At 39.0% G+C, this 20357-nt stretch overlaps 1 protein-coding gene across 1 annotated transcript; it reads left to right on the top strand.

Moving 5' to 3' along the window:
- Positions 1-13734: 13734 nt before the first annotated feature.
- On the top strand, positions 13735-15036 carry LOC131696313 (uncharacterized). Its single transcript, XM_058984860.1, has one exon. It carries the CDS (start codon positions 13735-13737, stop codon positions 15034-15036), a length of 1302 nt encoding a protein of 433 aa, XP_058840843.1.
- Positions 15037-20357: the final 5321 nt, after the last annotated feature.

Here is a 20357-nt window from a genome sequence, read left to right as displayed (position 1 = left end):
AGGCGTTTGGCTCCCGAGCCATTAGACAAGAGTTCGTTTTCGCTTTCTCGTCAGCAAACCTGAGCCTCTGTGCTTGCTTCCCGGGACATCATTCGGGACAAGTCAGTTGCTTTGAACGTTCACATGTGTCGTGTGAACTGTTTGGAATTTTTTTGTGTCTAACTAGTGCTAATTTGGGTACTAGTTTAGATACATCGTCTAACTAGACACCCAGATGGTGCTAGTTATTGACGAGATGAATTCGAAACACAAAAAATAAAACTTAATAAACATAAAGATCCGAACGAGCGTCCTGATTCTTTAGCGCACGATGAAAAGAGAGAAAAGGCCGAACTTCACCACGGATCTTCCGATTCGAACACTTAGGGACACTTTAAAATATAAAAATAATTATGACTGAACCGAATCAAAACCTCTGGCAACAGAAGAGCCCACTACCGTTTGTTTATGTTTTCCGTTTGTTTTATCGGTTTTATCGAAGAAATATGGTAATAGTACTTATACTTGGAACAATGTGACATCTTGTATCGTCTTGCCCGAAAACATAACCGCCATTTTCATTTTATGCAAACCAAAACAAACAAAATGGTACAGAAATGTGAAATGCATTCCTGTCGAAGTGTTCAAGGCAAGAATTGTTCAAAATTATTTCGTATTTTCCTGCACGACGCTGATCGGTGAGCAGATACATTTTAGGATCTTGCCAATTTAACTGGTTCGGCGTAACGAATCTAACCGGATGCATGCAATGGATTCGAATTTGCCGATCCGCGGAACTGACGGAAAAATTCAACTTTGGCATGGTGCAGGAGTTACGAAAACTGAAGATACGCTTAGACCATATTCAATCTAGATATATTTAATGATCCGTCGCAACCCAACTACATCGCCGAAAGGGTCATTTTCAGGACCAAAAGAATTAAATTATATTTCCCTACGGCGATTGCTCATTACCATCCAAGACGAAGCACCCACTGAACAATTGGAGACCCAGCCAATTTTCAAGCGAATGAGCTTTCTACCAACCGGAACGTTCTCCAAGTTGTAACAAAATTAAACTCTTCCATAGCCTACATAATGAGTTTTCACCTACAGAAAGCGTTAAAAATGAAATCGTTGATGCGAATTGATCCTGATATTGGCAAGGAAATTTTAGGGGTTGTATCTCCGTGATCTTGATCCAATGATGACCTCGATAGCACAGCCGACTCTTTATAAATATGCTACATAGCCTTGTTCTTATAGTAAAAGTAAACGCTAGCATGGAAAATAAAATAAAAAGTACAAGATGTCTCCGGCATTCCAAATGAGCGACGGCAAAGAAGAGTAAATAGAGACAAAAATCAATCATACGACCAATTGACGACAAAAATTGTTTTCTTCACACGAAAAGAAAAACAATTTTGTTGTTGCTTAATTTCCCGTAACAATAAATGGTTGTGTTGGGTTTTAAAAATGAAGTCGTAGCTCTGCATTCTTTAAATTTGTCAATTGCAATAATTATGCAATGGAAAATTTAAGTACGTGACATAGGCGATTTTTCTATTTCGTTCTTCAAATATAGCAACTGCAACAATGCTCCTACCTTTCATCTACTATCTTGCAATTGACAAGCGGTGTGGGCATTGTTGCCAGTACTTCCATTGAAAAAAATGTTGTCCCATGGTTGCCAGAATCACATTTTGTGCAATGTGTTCAACAGATCTCGCTAGTATACCGTGGGCGATGATTTTTTTAGAATTTTCTTCGAGCTGTTGCGTCTGTTTGTCTGTGGTAGGAGCATTGTTGCAGTTGCTATATTTGAAGAACGAAATAGAAAAATCGCCTATGTCACGTACTTAAATTTTCCATGGCATAATTATTGCAATTGACAAATTTAAAGAATGCAGAGCTACGACTTCATTTTTAAAACCCAACACAACCATTTATTGTTACGGGAAATTAAGCAACAACAAAATTGTTTTTCTTTTCGTGTGAAGAAAAGAATTTTTGTCGTCAATTGGTCGTATGATTGATTTTTGTCTCTATTTACTCTTCTTTGCCGTCGCTCATTTGGAATGCCGGAGACATCTTGTACTTTTTATTTTATTTTCCATGCTAGCGTTTACTTTTACTATAAGAACAAGGCTATGTAGCATATTTATAAAGAGTCGGCTGTGCTATCGAGGTCATCATTGGATCAAGATCACGGAGATACAACCCCTAAAATTTCCTTGCCAATATCAGGATCAATTCGCATCAACGATTTCATTTTTAACGCTTTCTGTAGGTGAAAACTCATTATGTAGGCTATGGAAGAGTTTAATTTTGTTACAACTTGGAGAACGTTCCGGTTGGTAGAAAGCTCATTCGCTTGAAAATTGGCTGGGTCTCCAATTGTTCAGTGGGTGCTTCGTCTTGGATGGTAATGAGCAATCGCCGTAGGGAAATATAATTTAATTCTTTTGGTCCTGAAAATGACCCTTTCGGCGATGTAGTTGGGTTGCGACGGATCATTAAATATATCTAGATTGAATATGGTCTAAGCGTATCTTCAGTTTTCGTAACTCCTGCACCATGCCAAAGTTGAATTTTTCCGTCAGTTCCGCGGATCGACAAATTCGAATCCATTGCATGCATCCGGTTAGATTCGTTACGCCGAATCAGTTAAATTGGCAAGATCCTAAAATGTATCTGCTCACCGATCAGCGTCGTGCAGGAAAATACGAAATAATTTTGAACAATTCTTGCCTTGAACACTTCGACAGGAATGCATTTCACATTTCTGGACCATTTTGTTTGTTTTGGTTTGCATAAAATGAAAATGGCGGTTATGTTTTCGGGCAAGACGATACAAGATGTCACATTGTTCCAAGTATAAGTACTATTGCCATATTTCTTCGATAAAACCGATAAAACAAACGGAAAACATAAACAAACGGTAGTGGGCTCTTCTGTTGCCAGAGGTTTTGATTCGGTTCAGTCATAATTATTTTTATATTTTAAAGTGTCCCTAAGTGTTCGAATCGGAAGATCCGTGGTGAAGTTCGGCCTTTTCTCTCTTTTCATCGTGCGCTAAAGAATCAGGACGCTCGTTCGGATCTTTATGTTTATTAAGTTTTATTTTTTGTGTTTCGAATTCATCTCGTCAATAACTAGCACCATCTGGGTGTCTAGTTAGACGATGTATCTAAACTAGTACCCAAATTAGCACTAGTTAGACACAAAAAAATTCCAAACAGTTCACACGACACATGTGAACGTTCAAAGCAACTGACTTGTCCCGAGTGATGTCCCGGGAAGCAAGCACAGAGGCTCAGGTTTGCTGACGAGAAAACGAAAACGAACTCTTGTCTTATGGCTCGGGAGCCAAACGCCTTGCATTATGCAATATTAATTCCCATAAGGGAAAATTGGATTAAACCACTTTGCGCGTTAAAGGCACAAAACCTAACTTAAATTAAGTTTTATTTTTTGTGTTTCGAATTCATCTCGTCAGTAACTAGCACCATCTGGGTGTCTAGTTTACGATGTTAACTTATTTTATGGGTCGCGGACACTTTGTTCCATTTGACATGTATAAAACTAATACACTTAAAAGTGACAAATGTTCCCACCTTTCTTTTCCTTCATCTTGGTTTTCGGGTGCTTGCGATAACGACGTTACACATTATGGCTATGTGTCAAAATCGCTTCACAAGCGCCACGCTCGGTGAAATGGCGGATTTTTCATAATTTAAATCGACCGTTTTTTCTGTGGGCGATGAAAATTCATCTCGTGTTACATCTGTTTGTCTGTGCTCCTACCTTTCATCTACTATCTTGCAATTGACAAGCGGTGTGGGCATTGTTGCCAGTACTTCCATTGAAAAAAATGTTGTCCCATGGTTGCCAGAATCACATTTTGTGCAATGTGTTCAACAGATGTCGCTAGTATACCGTGGGCGATGATTTTTTTAGAATTTTCTTCGAGCTGTTGCGTCTGTTTGTCTGTGCCTCTATGGCCGAAAGTTTGTTCTCTACACTGATCATAAACCGCTAACTTTTGGCTTGAATTTTAAAGATACCAGTAACCAATTAATTCATTGGGGTCTTTCCCTGGGTGAATTTGATTTTGAAATCAAATACAGGCCAGGAAAACAAAATATTGTAGCCGACAGTCTCTCGAGAGTACGAGAAGAATTGAACGCTAACGACGCTGAAACTGATACCTCATCTGATTCCCAACACGACGTTTCTTCGGACGATGCAAAGGTACATTCCACTGACACAGATGATTCAGCTTACATACCTTGCACCAAATTACCCATCAATAGTTTCAGCATTCAAATTATTCTGAAAACTGGCGATAACTAAGATGAGCAATATGAGGAAATATTCCCTCGAATGTTCAGAAGAACTATTACGAAAATCACATTCGGAGTTCCATACCTCATCAAAATGTTTAAAGAAAAAATGGATCTAAAAAGATCTAACTGTATCTTTTGTCCCGAAAACTTGATGCAAACAATTCAAATAGTTTACAAAAATTACTTCAGCCGAGGCAAACCGTTCAAGATATTCTTCTCCCAGAAATTTTTAATCGATTTTCAAACAGCAGAAGACCAAAACCTAATTATCGAACAGACACATTCTAGTAGCCACCGAGGCATCTGGGTAAATAACAAACAAATCGCTAACCGTTATTTTTTCCCTGCGATGAAATGCAAGATTCGACAATTTGTTAGGCTCTGTCGTATCTGCAACAAAAACAAGTATGAACGTCATCCATACAAAATAAAATTAGGATCAACACCAAATCCGAAAAAGTCCCTAGAAATAGTACATTTAGACATTTTCGTTAAACAGCCTAACATATTTCTTTCATTCATAGACAAATTTTCGCGATTCACTGTAATCGTACCCATCAAATCTCGCAACATCAACGACGTGAGGAGCGGACTAACGAAATATTTTTCCATTTATGGTACCCCAAATTTAATGATCTCAGATAATGAACCTTCGATGAAATCCATCGAAGTCAGATCGCTTTTCGAAAATTTAAATATCCAAATTCATTTCACCCCTCCAAACCACAGTTCTAGTAATGGAACAGTCGAATGGTTTCACTCAACCTTGGGTGAAATTTTCCGATGCATTAAACCGGAATATCCTGACCTAACCGATAAAGAAATTTTCAGAATTGCATGCACGTCGTATAACAACACTGTGCATTCCGCAACGAAATTAAAGCCAAGAGAAATCTTTTACGGAATACAGGATGGAGAGGAAAGGCCTTTGGATATTCACAAAATGTTGGAAAATAGAAATAAATTTTTTGACGAAGTAGTTAAACAGTCAAAGAAAACAAAATCGAAAAATTTGGGCTACCATTATAGGGGGAGAGAGGATCCACCAATCATACCAGAGGATGCAACCGTGTACAATAAAGTACTAGGTATGAGAAATAAGGGACAGGAACGATTTCTCCCAGTCACAGTAGTCCAAGATAAGGGAAAAACCTTTGAGGACCACTCTGGCCGAGAGCTGCATAAAGAAAATATTCGGCGCATTTGAGTTCACACAAAATTCTTTTCTCTTAATAAATTACAGAATGTTGACTCACCTTATGACCCTAATCACCCTGACTATTGTGACAACGACTTCACAAAACATACAACTTTACGACCTCACGAGAAATCCCGGACTATTGACTCTCCAGACAGGCAATACACTCATAAAAACAGGACGACATCGTGTTTACCACGTCGTCGACCTTGACAAGTACAAACCACTATTAGACAACATCGAACTATTACTCGCAGGACTTAGAGTTTTCACTGACTACACAGACCTGACGTATATGCTGAAATCAAAGTTAATAGATGTAAAAAAATCATACAAGAAAATATTGCCAAGTAAATTAATCAGACAGAAGAGAGGAGCATTTAATCTGTTAGGAACAGCTATCAAAGCAGTATCAGGAAATCTAGATGAGAATGACCTTATCGAAATCAATAGCGACATTAAAGAGCTGAGAGAAAGTAACCAAGATCTTGTTAAACAAAACAACATCCAAGTAACATTGAACAAACACATAGAAAAACGTATTAATAAAATTATAGATTCTGTTAACACCGAGCAAAAAATAATTAAACAACAGCTAATAGCAGCTAGGCAATCGTTAATTATCAATAATTTTATAAATCAAAACATCACGGCAATAAGACAAGCATTCAAGATCTCATACCACATTGAACTTATACAAAAACATTTTGATTCCATCTTCGAAGTTATACAACTTGCGAAAATTAATGTAATATCAAAGAACTTTTTAGAATCAGAAGAATTGAAATTCATTTTAGATAGATTAGAAGAGCAGAATATAACCATTCTTCACCCAGACCAAGCCTACGATTATCTCGACGTGCGAACCATCTTTAAAGGACCAATCCTCTACTTCATCATCGGCATTCCGCAAGTCTTACCGTACTCGTTCAGCAATCTCTTATTAGAACCACTTCCAACCAATGGCCGAATCATTAAACTACCGTGGCATCAAGCGGCTATTTACAGAAATCTCACCTATTTTCTTACGGATGATTGTCAACAAATCGGAGAAGATACAATTTGCGACGAAAACAAACTATCTCTGATGACCAATGTTTTTCCAAAATCATACGCGGTTTACCGGGAAAATGTCCTTTTTCGAATTACCGGAATTCGACCAGTATGATGCGACTGACCGACAATTACGTTATTATCAAAAATACGTCAGTCACCCTGTCATCTAATTGTGTGCAGAATAACAGAAAGCTCTCCGGAGCAATACTGATTTTCTATTCGAACTGCACAATCTCTCTAGACGCAAAAAACTTTAGCACCTACGCATTCTCCACGAAAGCATTGCCAACAATGATACCTATAGATGGAGTCAAAATCGAACAAGACAATTTCGAAATAGAAATGGACCTACAGGAATTGAAGAAGTTGCACTTCAAAAACCGAGAGCAACTCCAGTTTATCAAATACCGACATTCCCTCCAAACATCTGCTAGTTTGGGGTTATTTTCCATCATTTTAGGCATCTGCATAGCAGTCTATAGTTGGAACAAGCAACGAACAAAACTCTACAAAACCAACGTAACCATCAACCTGGAACAGCAACAAACAAACAATCCGGAGAAAATTAATCTCAACGAAACTGCATCGAGACGATCCAATCTTGAGGGGGAAGCAGTTAACGACGAAATCCAAATTATTCAGCCACGCGAACCACGGAACAAAACTTCATTGCTAGCAGATTTATCGAGGCCATGGATGACGACAACCGGCCTGCCGGCTCAGCATGAGACGACGACTACGACGACGTTAGCAACCACGCGCACTTTGGGAAGTGTTGCGTTAGGAGTTTAGGGTTATTTTAATAGGTTTCAAGTAATCAATTCATGAACAATAAAGTCAGTCAGTTGTGAGCAGCGTTTTTAAAAAGAACTCGGAAGAACCGAAGGTGTTATCTTATATATATATATATATATATATATATATATATATATATATATATATATATATATATATATATATATATATATATATATATATATATATATATATATATATATATATATATATATATATATATATATATATATATATATATATATATATATATATATATATATATATATATATATATATATATATATATATATATATATATATATATATATATATATATATATATATATATACATAGGGTCCTTAATGAACTTGCGATAATAACCAACTACTCCTAAGAATCCTCTTAGCTCTGTTTCATCTTTGGGTAATGGCCAATTTTTTATTGCGCTTATTTTTTCCGGATTGGGTTTCACTCCATCAGGGGTGACAACGTGTCCGAGAAATGCTACTTCCTTTTGGAGGAATTCGCATTTGTCGAGTTGTATTTTAAAATTGTATTTGCGAAGCGTCTCCAAAACCTTTTTGAGGCTAACCAAGTAGTAGTTTTATAATAGATTGTGGTTCAGATATTTCAGTTATAAAATCCTCAAAATTAAAATATCAGCAAAACTATAACCCTAATGACACATGCACTATTTCCGGAATAGGCAACGGTACCATAACCACTTATGGAAGACTCACCACTAATCTGTTAATAGATGAGTTTTCGCTTCAACACAAATTTTATATGGTAAGCGACAACTTTCCAATTCCCACCGACGGTATTTTAGGAAGGGATTTCTTTACCTCTTATAAGTGTTGTATCGATTATAATACCTGGATCCTGATAATGAATGCTTTTAACACCCGCATTACTATACCAATTTACGAAAAATCACGCACCAAGCAAATCATACCTCCACGACGTGAAATAATTAAAAATCTAAACCTACCTTATCTACCAGAAGATATGGTTACCATATCAAACGAGCTAACTCCAGGATTAGTGTATGCAAACTGCATTATTAATAATGAAAACAAGTTTGTAAAGTTCATAAACACAACAAACGAAAATATACTCATCCCAGAAAATTTCATACCGACTATGACACCTCTACGAAATTTTTGTTTCCATAGTCGAACTATTCTACAAAATGGAAACCATACAAGGAACGAACGATTAGTTCGCGAACTTCAACTAAACAATATCGACCCAATAATCAGATCTGGCCTTGAACGTCTTTGTAGGCAATATAGTGACATATTCGCGTTAGAAGACGATAACCTATCCACGAATAATTTCTATAAACAAGAAATTTTGTTAAATGACAAATCTCCTGTTTACATTAAAAATTACAGAACTCCAGAGTCACAAAAACTGGAAATTGATCTACAAGTAAGAAATATGCTAGATCAAAACATTATTCAGAACTCAACATCGCCGTACAATTCTCCCATTCTTCTTGTCCCCAAGAAAACTAATTCTAATGATAAAAAGTGGAGACTAGTTGTCGATTTTAGACAACTGAATAAGAAAATCATACCAGATAAGTTCCCATTGCCCAGGATTGATGAAATACTAGACCAATTAGGCAGGGCGAAATACTTCTCCACGCTTGACCTAATGTCTGGATTTCATCAAATCCCGCTACAAGAACATTGTAAAAAATTTACTGCATTTACCGCAGGTAATGGTCACTTTGAATTCAATAGACTACCGTTCGGGTTAAACATTAGCCCTAATAGTTTTCAGCGAATGATGACGCTGGCGCTTAGTGGCCTACCACCTGAATGCGCATTCCTATACGTAGATGACGTAATAGTCATCGGATGTTCACTTAGCCACCATCTGAAGAACCTATCAAATGTTTTTGAGCGCATGAGAAATTGCAATTTAAAGCTAAACCCGAAGAAATGTTGTTTCTTCAAAACGGAAGTAACATTTCTCGGACATCATGTCTCACACGAAGGAGTACAACCTGATAAGGCAAAGTACTCAGTTATAAAAAACTATCCATTTCCGAAAAATGCTGACGAAACGCGAAGGTTCGTTGCATTTTGCAACTACTACAGGCGTTTCATTCCAAATTTCGCAGAAATTTCACATCCGCTTAATCAACTTACCAGGAAAGATACAAAATTTATCTGGAACGAAATTTGTCAAGAAGCATTTCTCACACTCAAACGACAACTACTGTTACCTCGAATCCTAAAATTCCCAAATTTTAAGAGAGAATTCATTATTACGACTGATGCCTCCAAATTGGCTTGCGGAGCAGTATTAGCTCAAGAGTATGATGATGTCGACTTACCTGTGGCGTTTGCGAGCCGAACGTTCACAAAGGGTGAAGCGAACAAATCAACAATCGAGCGTGAACTAGCCGCAATCCATTGGGCAATTAAATACTTTCGACCATATGTGTATGGGAGAAAATTTATCATAAAAACCGACCATAGACCGCTCGTTTATTTATTTACTATGAAGGATCCATCATCCAAGCTTACGCAAATGCGACTAGACTTGGAAGAGTATGACTTCACAGTACAATTTATAAAAGGAAAGAGCAACGTTGTATCGGATGCACTTTCAAGAGTGAACGTTGATATACATGAGCTAAAAAATATGTACATAATTACCAGGTCAATGACCAAAAACAAAATGACCCCACAAATCGTTCAACCCGCTCCACCGAAATCTGATCAATTTCGTGTGTATGACGCCATGAATAGTTTAGAAACCTTTGATTTACCTAAGCTAAGCTTCTCATTTAATCAAATAACAAATACAATTAATCTACTATTATTCAACAAAAATTATTCAAAGAGTCTAGTTCTAGCGCTAGATCTCGATTTAAATTTAATGCCCATGCTAAAAAGAGCATTTAAAATTATCGATAAAGGGATCCCTAAAAATCGTCCCACGAGGCGAAATGCAAGAAATGCTATTAGATTTAGCTCAAAAAATGGCAAACATTTCGCTATTGCAACAAATGATGTGATTTTTAAATACGTCGACGTAAAGTTATTTAAGGAAATAGGTAACAAAATTCTTAGGAATGTTGCCATATTATTATTCGAAAAGCCTAAAACTATTGAAACTGGTAGTGAAATAAATCAGATTCTTTATCAGTACCATAACACTCCCCTAGGGGGACATTTAGGAATAAATCGACTTTATAAAAAATTAAGACCAATTTTTTACTGGCAAAACATGAAACAATCAATAATAAACTATGTTGGAACTTGTGAACTCTGTAAAAGGAACAAACACTTTCCACAAATAAAAACACATACTGTAATAACAACAACACCAACAAAACCATTCGAAGTAGTATCGTTTGATACTATCGGACCATTTCCACTTTCAGTAAATGGAAATCGCTACGCAGTATCAATGCAATGCGACTTTACTAAATTTATCATACTAGCACCCGTTCCAGACAAAGCAGCAACAACTATGGCAAAAGCTTTAGTTGAACAATGTATATTAATATTTGGACCGATACCTAAAATTAAAACAGATCAAGGCACAGAATTCAAAGCGATCTTTGATGAAGTTTGCAACATGCTAAAAATAACACATACTTGCTCGGCCGCCTACCATCCACAAACAATAGGAGCGTTAGAGAGGAATCATAGGTGTTTGAACGAATACCTACGAAACTTCTGCAACGATAGGACTAATGATTGGGATAACTGGATACCTTACTACAGTTTTTGCTATAATACAACTCCTAATCTTGATCACAATTACACGCCATTCGAACTAGTTTTCGCCCGTAAAGTCAATATTTTTGAATCAATATCGACAGAAATAGCTCCATTATATAACTATGAATCCTACAAAAATGAAATGAATTATCGATTACAAGTAGCGCATGCACAAGTATTAGATGCAATCAAAAAAGTAAAAGAAAACAGAACTCGCAATTTAAACAAAAATGTTCAATCAACTGATATAAAGATAAATGATATAGTATATTTGGCACAAGAGAATAGAACTAAACTTGATCCGGTTAATTCAGGTCCATATAAAGTTATAAGTACAACTATATCAAATGCCACAATTATCAATAGTCAAAACAAATGTTCCGAAGTACATAAATCCCGACTTTTAAAATTTAAAAGCTAAAATTTTCCTTTAAGGGGGATGGAGCATCAGACGACTTGTAAAAATACAGTGAAAACCTTAAGCCTTAAATTCGTTACAGATAACAGTGATCGAACGACAAATAAATTATAATGCTACAATAGAACTTTCAACAAACCAAAGGTTAAACTCTGTACCCAACTAACCGAGACATAATAAATTTTGTGAGAGGCACCTGGAGTTAAGTTATGAACATTCTTTGTTCTACGAACAAATTCCTTTAGGGGGATGGTGTGATATGTGCACAGCACATATTCCCGAACCCACAGCAACCATACATCCTGAAAGACCTCACTAGCTGAACCACGCTGTGAGAAAATAATTCATTCCCACAATATTGAACTGCTTACGCGTCAAATGCAAATGCACGCGCAAGCGGGGTAAAGACCCAAAGGTCTCAAGAATTCTGACATGACAAAAACGTGTCCTGCTCATATTCCAACTCTTAGTTCCCAAGCACATTCCGCGCAAACTGCCTTCTCCGAATTCTCTCCCATTCTTTCAGGTTATTCTCTCTTACGTTGCATTGACCATTCTTTACATAATAGATATACATAACTGACTCCAAGCGCCTCCAGTAGGAAGAATTGTAGACAAGGTAATTGAATAAAACATTCACTGTCTAACCAACAACGGGTGTACGTCTTTCTATTTAGGAAGAGAGAAAACGCCACAATAGTATTATTTTACAATAACATGTTAATCGTTGTTTTAGCAATAATCGGACTTTGGTTTCAAAGTACTACGAAAAAATCGAAAATCGACCAAAAAATAAAAGCTCCCTTAATTACTTGTGAAATGCTGTGAAAAACAACTGTGCAAATGTCTCAACGTTTGTCCAGTAGATCTTGAGTTATGGTGTATACCACAAAACAAGATTTCGATGTGGCGCCTGACTGAAAAGACAAAGAATCTTTGCATCGAAAAAAATTATAGTATCCAATACCTTACACAACCCCCCTTCCGACACGATTTGAGCGATTTTTCCGTATTCAACTTTTTGCGTAATTTTGCCAAGTCATCTGTCTCAGCTTTCACAGCTATTTCATACCCTGTGCATATCTATTCTATCATAAAGAATTAAACGAAATTTTGTACTACAGCGGAAATGCAAATCGTTCAAGATATGCTAGAAAATTATAAATTACGAAACAATACAAGCAAGCTCCGATAACATTTAAATAACGATCAAAATGAGAATATTTGTAACAGTTTGTTTGCCGTCATATTTAAAAGTGTTACTTAGGCTATATGGCATGGCTTCATTTACAATTTTTGTCGTGACTAACGACTTACCTTTCAATATAGGGATCCCTTTTCAAAATTTCGGAAGAAAAATGATGTAAGATTTTGAACGCTTATATCTTTTGTTGTACTGAATGGATTTAATTAATTTCTTCGGCATTTTGTCGAAAATATTTGTACCAATGTTGTATTAAATTTTGGAATATGTAGGACATTCATCATCAACGGAAAAATAGTGTTTTGAAAAATCTTTCGAAAACGACTCGGAAAAGTGAAAATTTTCAGCCCATCCCGCACAGAGCCGTCAAAATGGTGCAGCAAATGAACAATAAAATAATGAAAAGTTTATATATAGGTCCACTACATGTTTGTTTCTATGATTATTCAGAGTTTGTTTGAATAGCGAGCTGAACGGACGCTTTGAATCAGCCTATACGAGCAAACCAATCTTAATCGGTCGGACAGTATATTCTTTCGGAAGTGAAGTGCAGTAAAGCTGTAGTGATTTCAAGTCGGTTCCCGCGAGTGTGACAACCGGCATAGACCGGGAAAGCCTCCGCTACCCGCTTTCAAGCGGGCGACGCCGCCGGGAGGGCAAAAATCTGCTAACACAAGTGAATGCGAAAAAAGTGACGCTGCCGGGATAAGAAAAAACCGCCAAATAAGTGAATGTGAAGAAGTGCAGATAAAACTACAAACTCGATACGATTTTGGTGTAGTGACAATCAGCATAGTGAAGAGAACTGAGGAGGAAAGTACGAATACATAGTTAATATTTCGAGAAAAGCTTTTTGCTGCGCTCTAGTGCTGCCGGTAGTGCAAAATCGTAAAACAAATTTGTTGTTGCTGTCTGTGTGCGCTTCGATACTGAAATTTCCCGCGTAAGTCTGTCGGTGTAGTGCGTTACTGATTAGACCAAATAAATAGTGCTGCCAGGCCGAATGGCCTCGTCCGCGGAGTACGGGCAACCTCGCTCGCCGGATGATTATGGTGCTGGTTGCCCGAGATGGATGGACCCGGAGGGAAAACATGGGAAGGTGATTGTACTTTCTCTCAAAGCCGCCAATGATGGAGTTCTACCGAAGAATCACCCCTTCACTGTCGGTAAGTCTATTCAATCATTAATTGGAGACTGTTACACTGCCACTACTGAAGCAAAAGGCAGCAAATATATAATCAAGGTGAGAAAACAAATTCATGCTACCAAACTGATCGAAATGAAAAAATTGTTTGATGGAACACTGGTCGAAATTGTTTTACATCCCAATTTAAACTACAGTAGATGCATAGTAAATTGCCCGGAAGTAAACGAAATGTCACAGGAAGAGATTCTTGCTGAACTAGCTTCACAAGGTGTCACTGCTGTGCGTCGGATTACTAAAATGGTTGACAAGGTTAGAATAAATACACCTTCAATGGTACTAACGATACAAGGAACCACCTGGCCACAGTACATTTACTTCGGTGCGCTCAGAGTAGCAACGCGATGTTACTATCCCACACCGATGCTGTGTTTTGGTTGTCTGGAGTACGGACACACGAAGGCTCGCTGCCAAAGCTTACCTCGATGCCAAAACTGCTCCGCTCAAGAACACAAAAGCGATGAATGCAAAGAAACTTCTAACTGTCTCCATTGCAAGCAAGGCCATAAGCCGATCGATCGTAACTGCCCAATTTATCAACGGGAGAATGAAATCGTCAGGATGAAAACTGATCAAGGCCTATCTTTCGCAGAAGCTAAAAAGCTTTACGACAGCCGCGACAGTGCAAAATCATATTCAAACGTTAGCAAACGATTAAATGTGCAACTAGACAGCAAGGACAAGGAGATTGCTGGGCTTAAGGTAGAACTAGCTGCTCTACAGAACCAACTAACAGCAGTACTCAACGAGCTGAAAAAACGCACCTACTGCCAATGTCAAACGAAAGAAGGAAGTCAAGACAAGAAAAAGGATCGCAACAAACGGGCAAAAGAGGTATCTCCTGAAACAATAAACGGATCTGATTTTCGGCAACCGCCTTTGAAAAAGGTGACTGGCGGAGACTCTGGAAACACTGAGGAAAATAAAAATCAGCTGACTGCTGCGCAAACCACAATAATGGAAACATCAGGGACTATAAACTCGGATACGAACAACGACTATATGAGCATAACAGACGAATCGGAAACCGAAACTCTCGTTATCACCAAGAAAGGCAAAAAGAAAATTCAGCGGCATACCAATGGCCACACCAATCAATAATCGAGGAAGGAAAAGATGTGAAAATTCTGTTGATAACACATTCGCACTTCAGTGGAATATAGCCGGACTACGACACAGACTACCAGAACTGCAACTACTGATACAACAATACTCTCCCAATATACTAGCCCTACAAGAAACCATGACCCCATTAAATTCTGCCCCCTTTATTAAGAACTATGACATTTATCTTGCTTAAGGACCAGTACACAATTACAAACATGCACACCAAAAAAATCTGAATTTTATCGTTGACGTAATTGCAAACATGATACAATTCAACAAACCGTAATTAACGAAATGACAGAACATTACCGTGTTCCATTTAATTTTACATGAAACATATACTTTACATGCGCAATGACATAAAATTACACTTCCTACCATTCAGAACAAACGCTGTATGTGGAGTAAAATTACATGATTTACGAAATTAAACGTCATGTAAAATTAAAATCAAACGTAAAACTAAGTCATTTTTGATGCTCGTATATGTCATGGTCAGGAGACGTAAATTTACACTATTTTTTTTCTAGGTGTGTGGTGTAGCTCTAGGAATACGAAAAGGTATTCCCCACAATCGATTGCGGATTGACTCAGAAATACAGACGATAGCCGTACAAATAGACACTGGATCCAAAACTACTATAGCCAATATATACCTTCCCCCACATCAATCCTGCAATAAATTAGAAGAAGAGCTATTTGAACTTCTTCGTCAACTACCCGAACCAGTCATCCTATTGGGTGACTTTAACGCTGCCAACACTATATGGGGATCCAAATCTTCAAATAAAAGAGGGAAAACTATTGAAAAATTCAGTGAAGACCATGGACTAGTTATCCTTAACGATGGCAGCCATACCAGGATCAGTTTTGCCGATGGTACTACGACAGCAATAGACCTCTCGCTAATATCCTGGCAGATCTCATCAAGATTAAGCTGGCAGGTTGAAGATGATAACCACGGAAGTGACCATTTTCCGATTCGACTAATAACTAACCGATCAACTCCGACCGTCTGCTCCAGAGCGCGATGGCGCTATGATGAGGCAAATTGGGAAAAATACCAACAAGAAATTAGTGGCAAATTGGAACTGAGGGAAAATTACACGTTAATCGATTTCAACAAGCTAATAATTGACTCTGCCAAAAAAGCGATCCCGCGAACCAGTGGATTCCCCGGACCGAAATCAGTGCCTTGGTGGAACGAAACCGTGAAAAAGGCAATCAAATGTAGAAGAAAAGCACTACGTACACTACGACGGCTAGATGCGAATGATGTAAGAAGGACTGAAGCACTGGTAAATTTCCAAAAAGCACGATGGGAAGCAAAAACGGCCATAGAAGAAGCTAAAAAATCTAGTTGGGAGAAATTTACAGGCGAGATAAACCCGAATACCACTTCACGTAAACTATGGAGCAAAATTAATGCCCTGAATGGAAAGAGGAGGAAAAACAAAAGATATCTGAGAATAGACGGAACTTTCACCGATGAGCCAGCTGTAATGGCAGATTCCCTGGCAGACCATTTTGCTGCTGTTTCAGAAACCAAAGGATACCCTAAAGCTTTCCAGGATCGAAAGGCCAAGGAGGAAAAAACAGTCCCAAATTTCAACATCCCACCCTCGACGCTTGATGCCAACTTTAGTTACAGCGAATTGTCCTGGGCACTCAATAAAGCCGCGGGACTCTCTGAAGGCCCCGACCGGATTGGATACCCACTACTAAAGTATTTACCTGTTGAAGCAAAGCTTGTTCTTCTTGATATATACAACAACGTTTGGGCGAGCGGCACCATCCCTGAGGAATGGAAAGAAGCCACCATTATACCGATACAAAAACCTGGGAAAAATGGAACCGAAACAGACGAATATCGACCAATTTCTTTAACCAGCTGTGTTTAGAAAGTGCTTGAACGGATGGTTAATCGACGATTAGTACATGAAATAGAAACCAATAATCGACTAGGAAATCAACAATATGCCTTCCGTCCTGGAATGGGAGTTGATCGTCACCTAGCCCAACTTGAAATGGTACTTGAAAATGCGATGGAATCCGGTTTGCATGCTGAAGTGGTGCTGTTGGATCTGTCTAAGGCCTTCGACAGGACCTGGAGGCACCCCATTAGCTCCACTCTTAGTGAATGGAATATTGGCAGCAGAATGCTGAAATATGTCCATAATTTCCTCGACCAACGAAGCTTTCGCGTCTTTGTAGATGGTTCTCTCTCGAGTAAACGATCGCTTGAAAACGGAATCCCTCAAGGTTCAGTCATTGCACCCACGCTATTCAACATTGCAATAAACTCAATCTGTGAAGCTGTACCGGAAGATGCTGAAATAATCCTCTATGCCGACGACTTGATAATCATCACATTCAGCAAATTTCCACGTTACGCTAGGAAAAAGGCTCAAACTGCACTCAACGGTGCACTCACTTGGGCAGATTTTTCGGCTACCAAATCGAAACTTCTCCATATATGTCAGGGAGGAAAACACAAAAAAAAATGCCTGATCTAATCACTCCAGAAGTGATCATTAGAAAAGTTACAAATGCAAGAATCCTTGGAGTTGTAGTTGACTCGAAATTGACTTTTTTTAAGCATGCCGATGGATTGGCTAAGGAATGCCAGAGTCGACTGCGAATTATCAAAGCAGTTAGTGGTAGATACGCTGGTGGCAGCCGCACAACGCTGTTCAGAGTATCTAACAGCATACTATTATCGAAACTTCAACATGGATTTGGTCTATATAGTCGAGGAGGAGAAAAGGTTATAAAACGAATTGCACCAATATATCACACGGCTATCCGGACGATCTCGAGAGCACTCAGAACTAGCCCCATACCCCATATCCATCACTGCTCGCAGAAAGTGGTCAACTCTCGCTCAACTATGTGATGACTGGATGTCTCGTCACTAAAGCGTGTAGCTGGCTGGAAAAAAACCCCTGTCGAAGACCCACTCGCCTGCCCTATGGTCAGGAGAGCATCCGAATGGTTACAGCAACTTACCGAACACCGAATACCTCTAATCAGTACACTAAACAGAACGACGGACCGGGCTTGGAACATGAACGAACCTAAAATTGACTGGAGCATAAAAAATCAATTACGCGCACATGGAGCACCTACAAGGGCACAAGCAGTCTTCAGAGAGATACAAAGTGTAAGTAGGGGTTTGCCCACTACTCGGGTTCTTGTTTGCCCGGCGAACCCTTCTTTTCAGGGCGGCCTAGGTGCTTCCACAGAATTTCGGATTTTCGCTTCACAAGAAAAAGTGTAAACAAACAAATAAATTAATAGATTTACCGACTTTTATTCCCGCTACTCTCTCTTCACTTCGCTGCGCGCTGATGCTCGATCTGCTACTACTGGCGACGACGGGAAGGCGGGCGGTTTCTTCCGACCGGCCGGGAACACAACGGCCGCGTTCTCCTGCTGGTGTCGTTGGCTGCTCCGGCAGCGGTCCTTGGCTTTTAGCTAGGGAGGTGAGCTTGGCTCCTTTGTTGGAACCTCCCTAGCGACGTTGGCGACAAATCGCCGGATCGTCTATTCGCCGTAAACGATCCCGGAAGGTACCGCAGTAAACTTCCCAGGGGGAACCTTTGTCCGCCCTGCTTCGTTCTCCTTGGCAATTAACTGTGGAGGAGAGCTAGGCTCGTTCGACTGATCCTCCACAGTGAGAACGGCACTGGTGTCACTTGGGTCCTTTTTATTTAGCCGGGGAAGCGAGTAGCTCCTTAGCGATTAGCTTCCCGTCTCGGCGACCCTACACCAGGACTTTTTCGTATGCCCGGACCGCACACCGATACACTGACGGATTTCACTTGCCGTCACACGCGCGCACTGAACTTTTGTTACGGTGGCGGGAAACTGTCCCGGAAAAAAAAGGAATAAATCTGGAACGTCTGTTCCTGGCTGTGGTCCGTCACTTTCTGTTCACTCTAACACGATCGCCGCCTTCCGCACTCGACTATCACAAACCGCCAACCGCCTTGTCGCACAGCTGTCAACGATGAGCAGCATAACCAGTACACACGAATTTTTGCAAGAGGAGAGCGGTAGCCTACCTAAGCCCTATGTTACTAATTCACAAACATAAAACAAAAATTATCTAACCTATCTGTACGAATAAAACCGTTCACAAACGCGAAAATGAACAAAAATTTACAACTAAATGTGAACGGTACCGAACAGCGGTGAGCATAATTTTACGTAAACAATACACTCTACGGAGTGTATACGCAAAAAAAAGGTATATTTCCACCCAGTGCAAAATTGTTACCCTGGCGGGTTACAATCTCGCCCACACCGGGTGGAAAAAAAATTGGAAACAATTTTTTTCTAACCTAACACCTAACACCGATACAATAATAATGAACGAAATGAATAAATAAATAAATAAACTAAGAAAAACTAACTACACCTAATTATTTCTTCCGCAATTTATAAATAATTCATCCAAAAAAATTAATCGACCGAGTGTCCTCATCGGTGAAATGTTTGCTCAAGTTTGGTCTGATAATACTGACAGCATACGGGAAGCGAGAGGCTATCAGCCATCGTCATTACTCGGTTATGGGTTGAACCCTAAATCCAATCTGAATACAAGATCGGTAACAACTCGAAAATCCCGAAATTCTGCAAGTGGCATTAACAATTTTCAATGTTTCAACTTGCAGGGGAACGGTTGTCGGCATTATATTGTTCTTTTTCATCGACTGTCCAGAAATGTCTTACGTGTCCTTACGATACCAGTACTACACACTTGTGTTGGGGATTCAATCCAAATTCATTCATACAATCCCATTCATTCATCCTCAATCACTGGCCTGCTCGATCATTCACATTCCGATAAGCACTTCGAATTAACCCCAAAACAATTTTATCTTATCATTCACACATGCATTCATTCACTGTGTTCGATTCCACACTCATACATTCACACATACAAGACCGCTTAACACGTCATCATTTCTCCCACTCGCAGACATTCCGGACAAAATGTTTGTATATTCGTCCCTTTTCGCCTCAAAACGCTTCGTACATGGCAAAAGAAACGTTTGAGAGGGACCAAAGAATGTCTTTCGCATAATTTAAACAGATCAAAATGATTCCCGCTGGAATCAAACGAACCACCCCAGGTTAAACCACAAACCCAAAATTATGCGTAATAAAATTTTATTATTTGATTCGAAATCGAAGATGCGGTATCGTTTTACCCCATTCGCTCTTCCACTCACACTACTCTGATCCAAATCGGGCTACACCTGCATGACGCAGAGCATTGATGCGAACATCGGGGAAACTGTCAAAAT

The sequence above is a fragment of the Topomyia yanbarensis genome, chromosome 1 (genome assembly GCF_030247195.1).
Source record: "Topomyia yanbarensis strain Yona2022 chromosome 1, ASM3024719v1, whole genome shotgun sequence".
NCBI lineage: Eukaryota > Metazoa > Arthropoda > Insecta > Diptera > Culicidae > Topomyia > Topomyia yanbarensis.
Note: the sequence above shows the minus strand (reverse complement) of the source record. Positions and strands in the feature narration are given on the sequence as shown.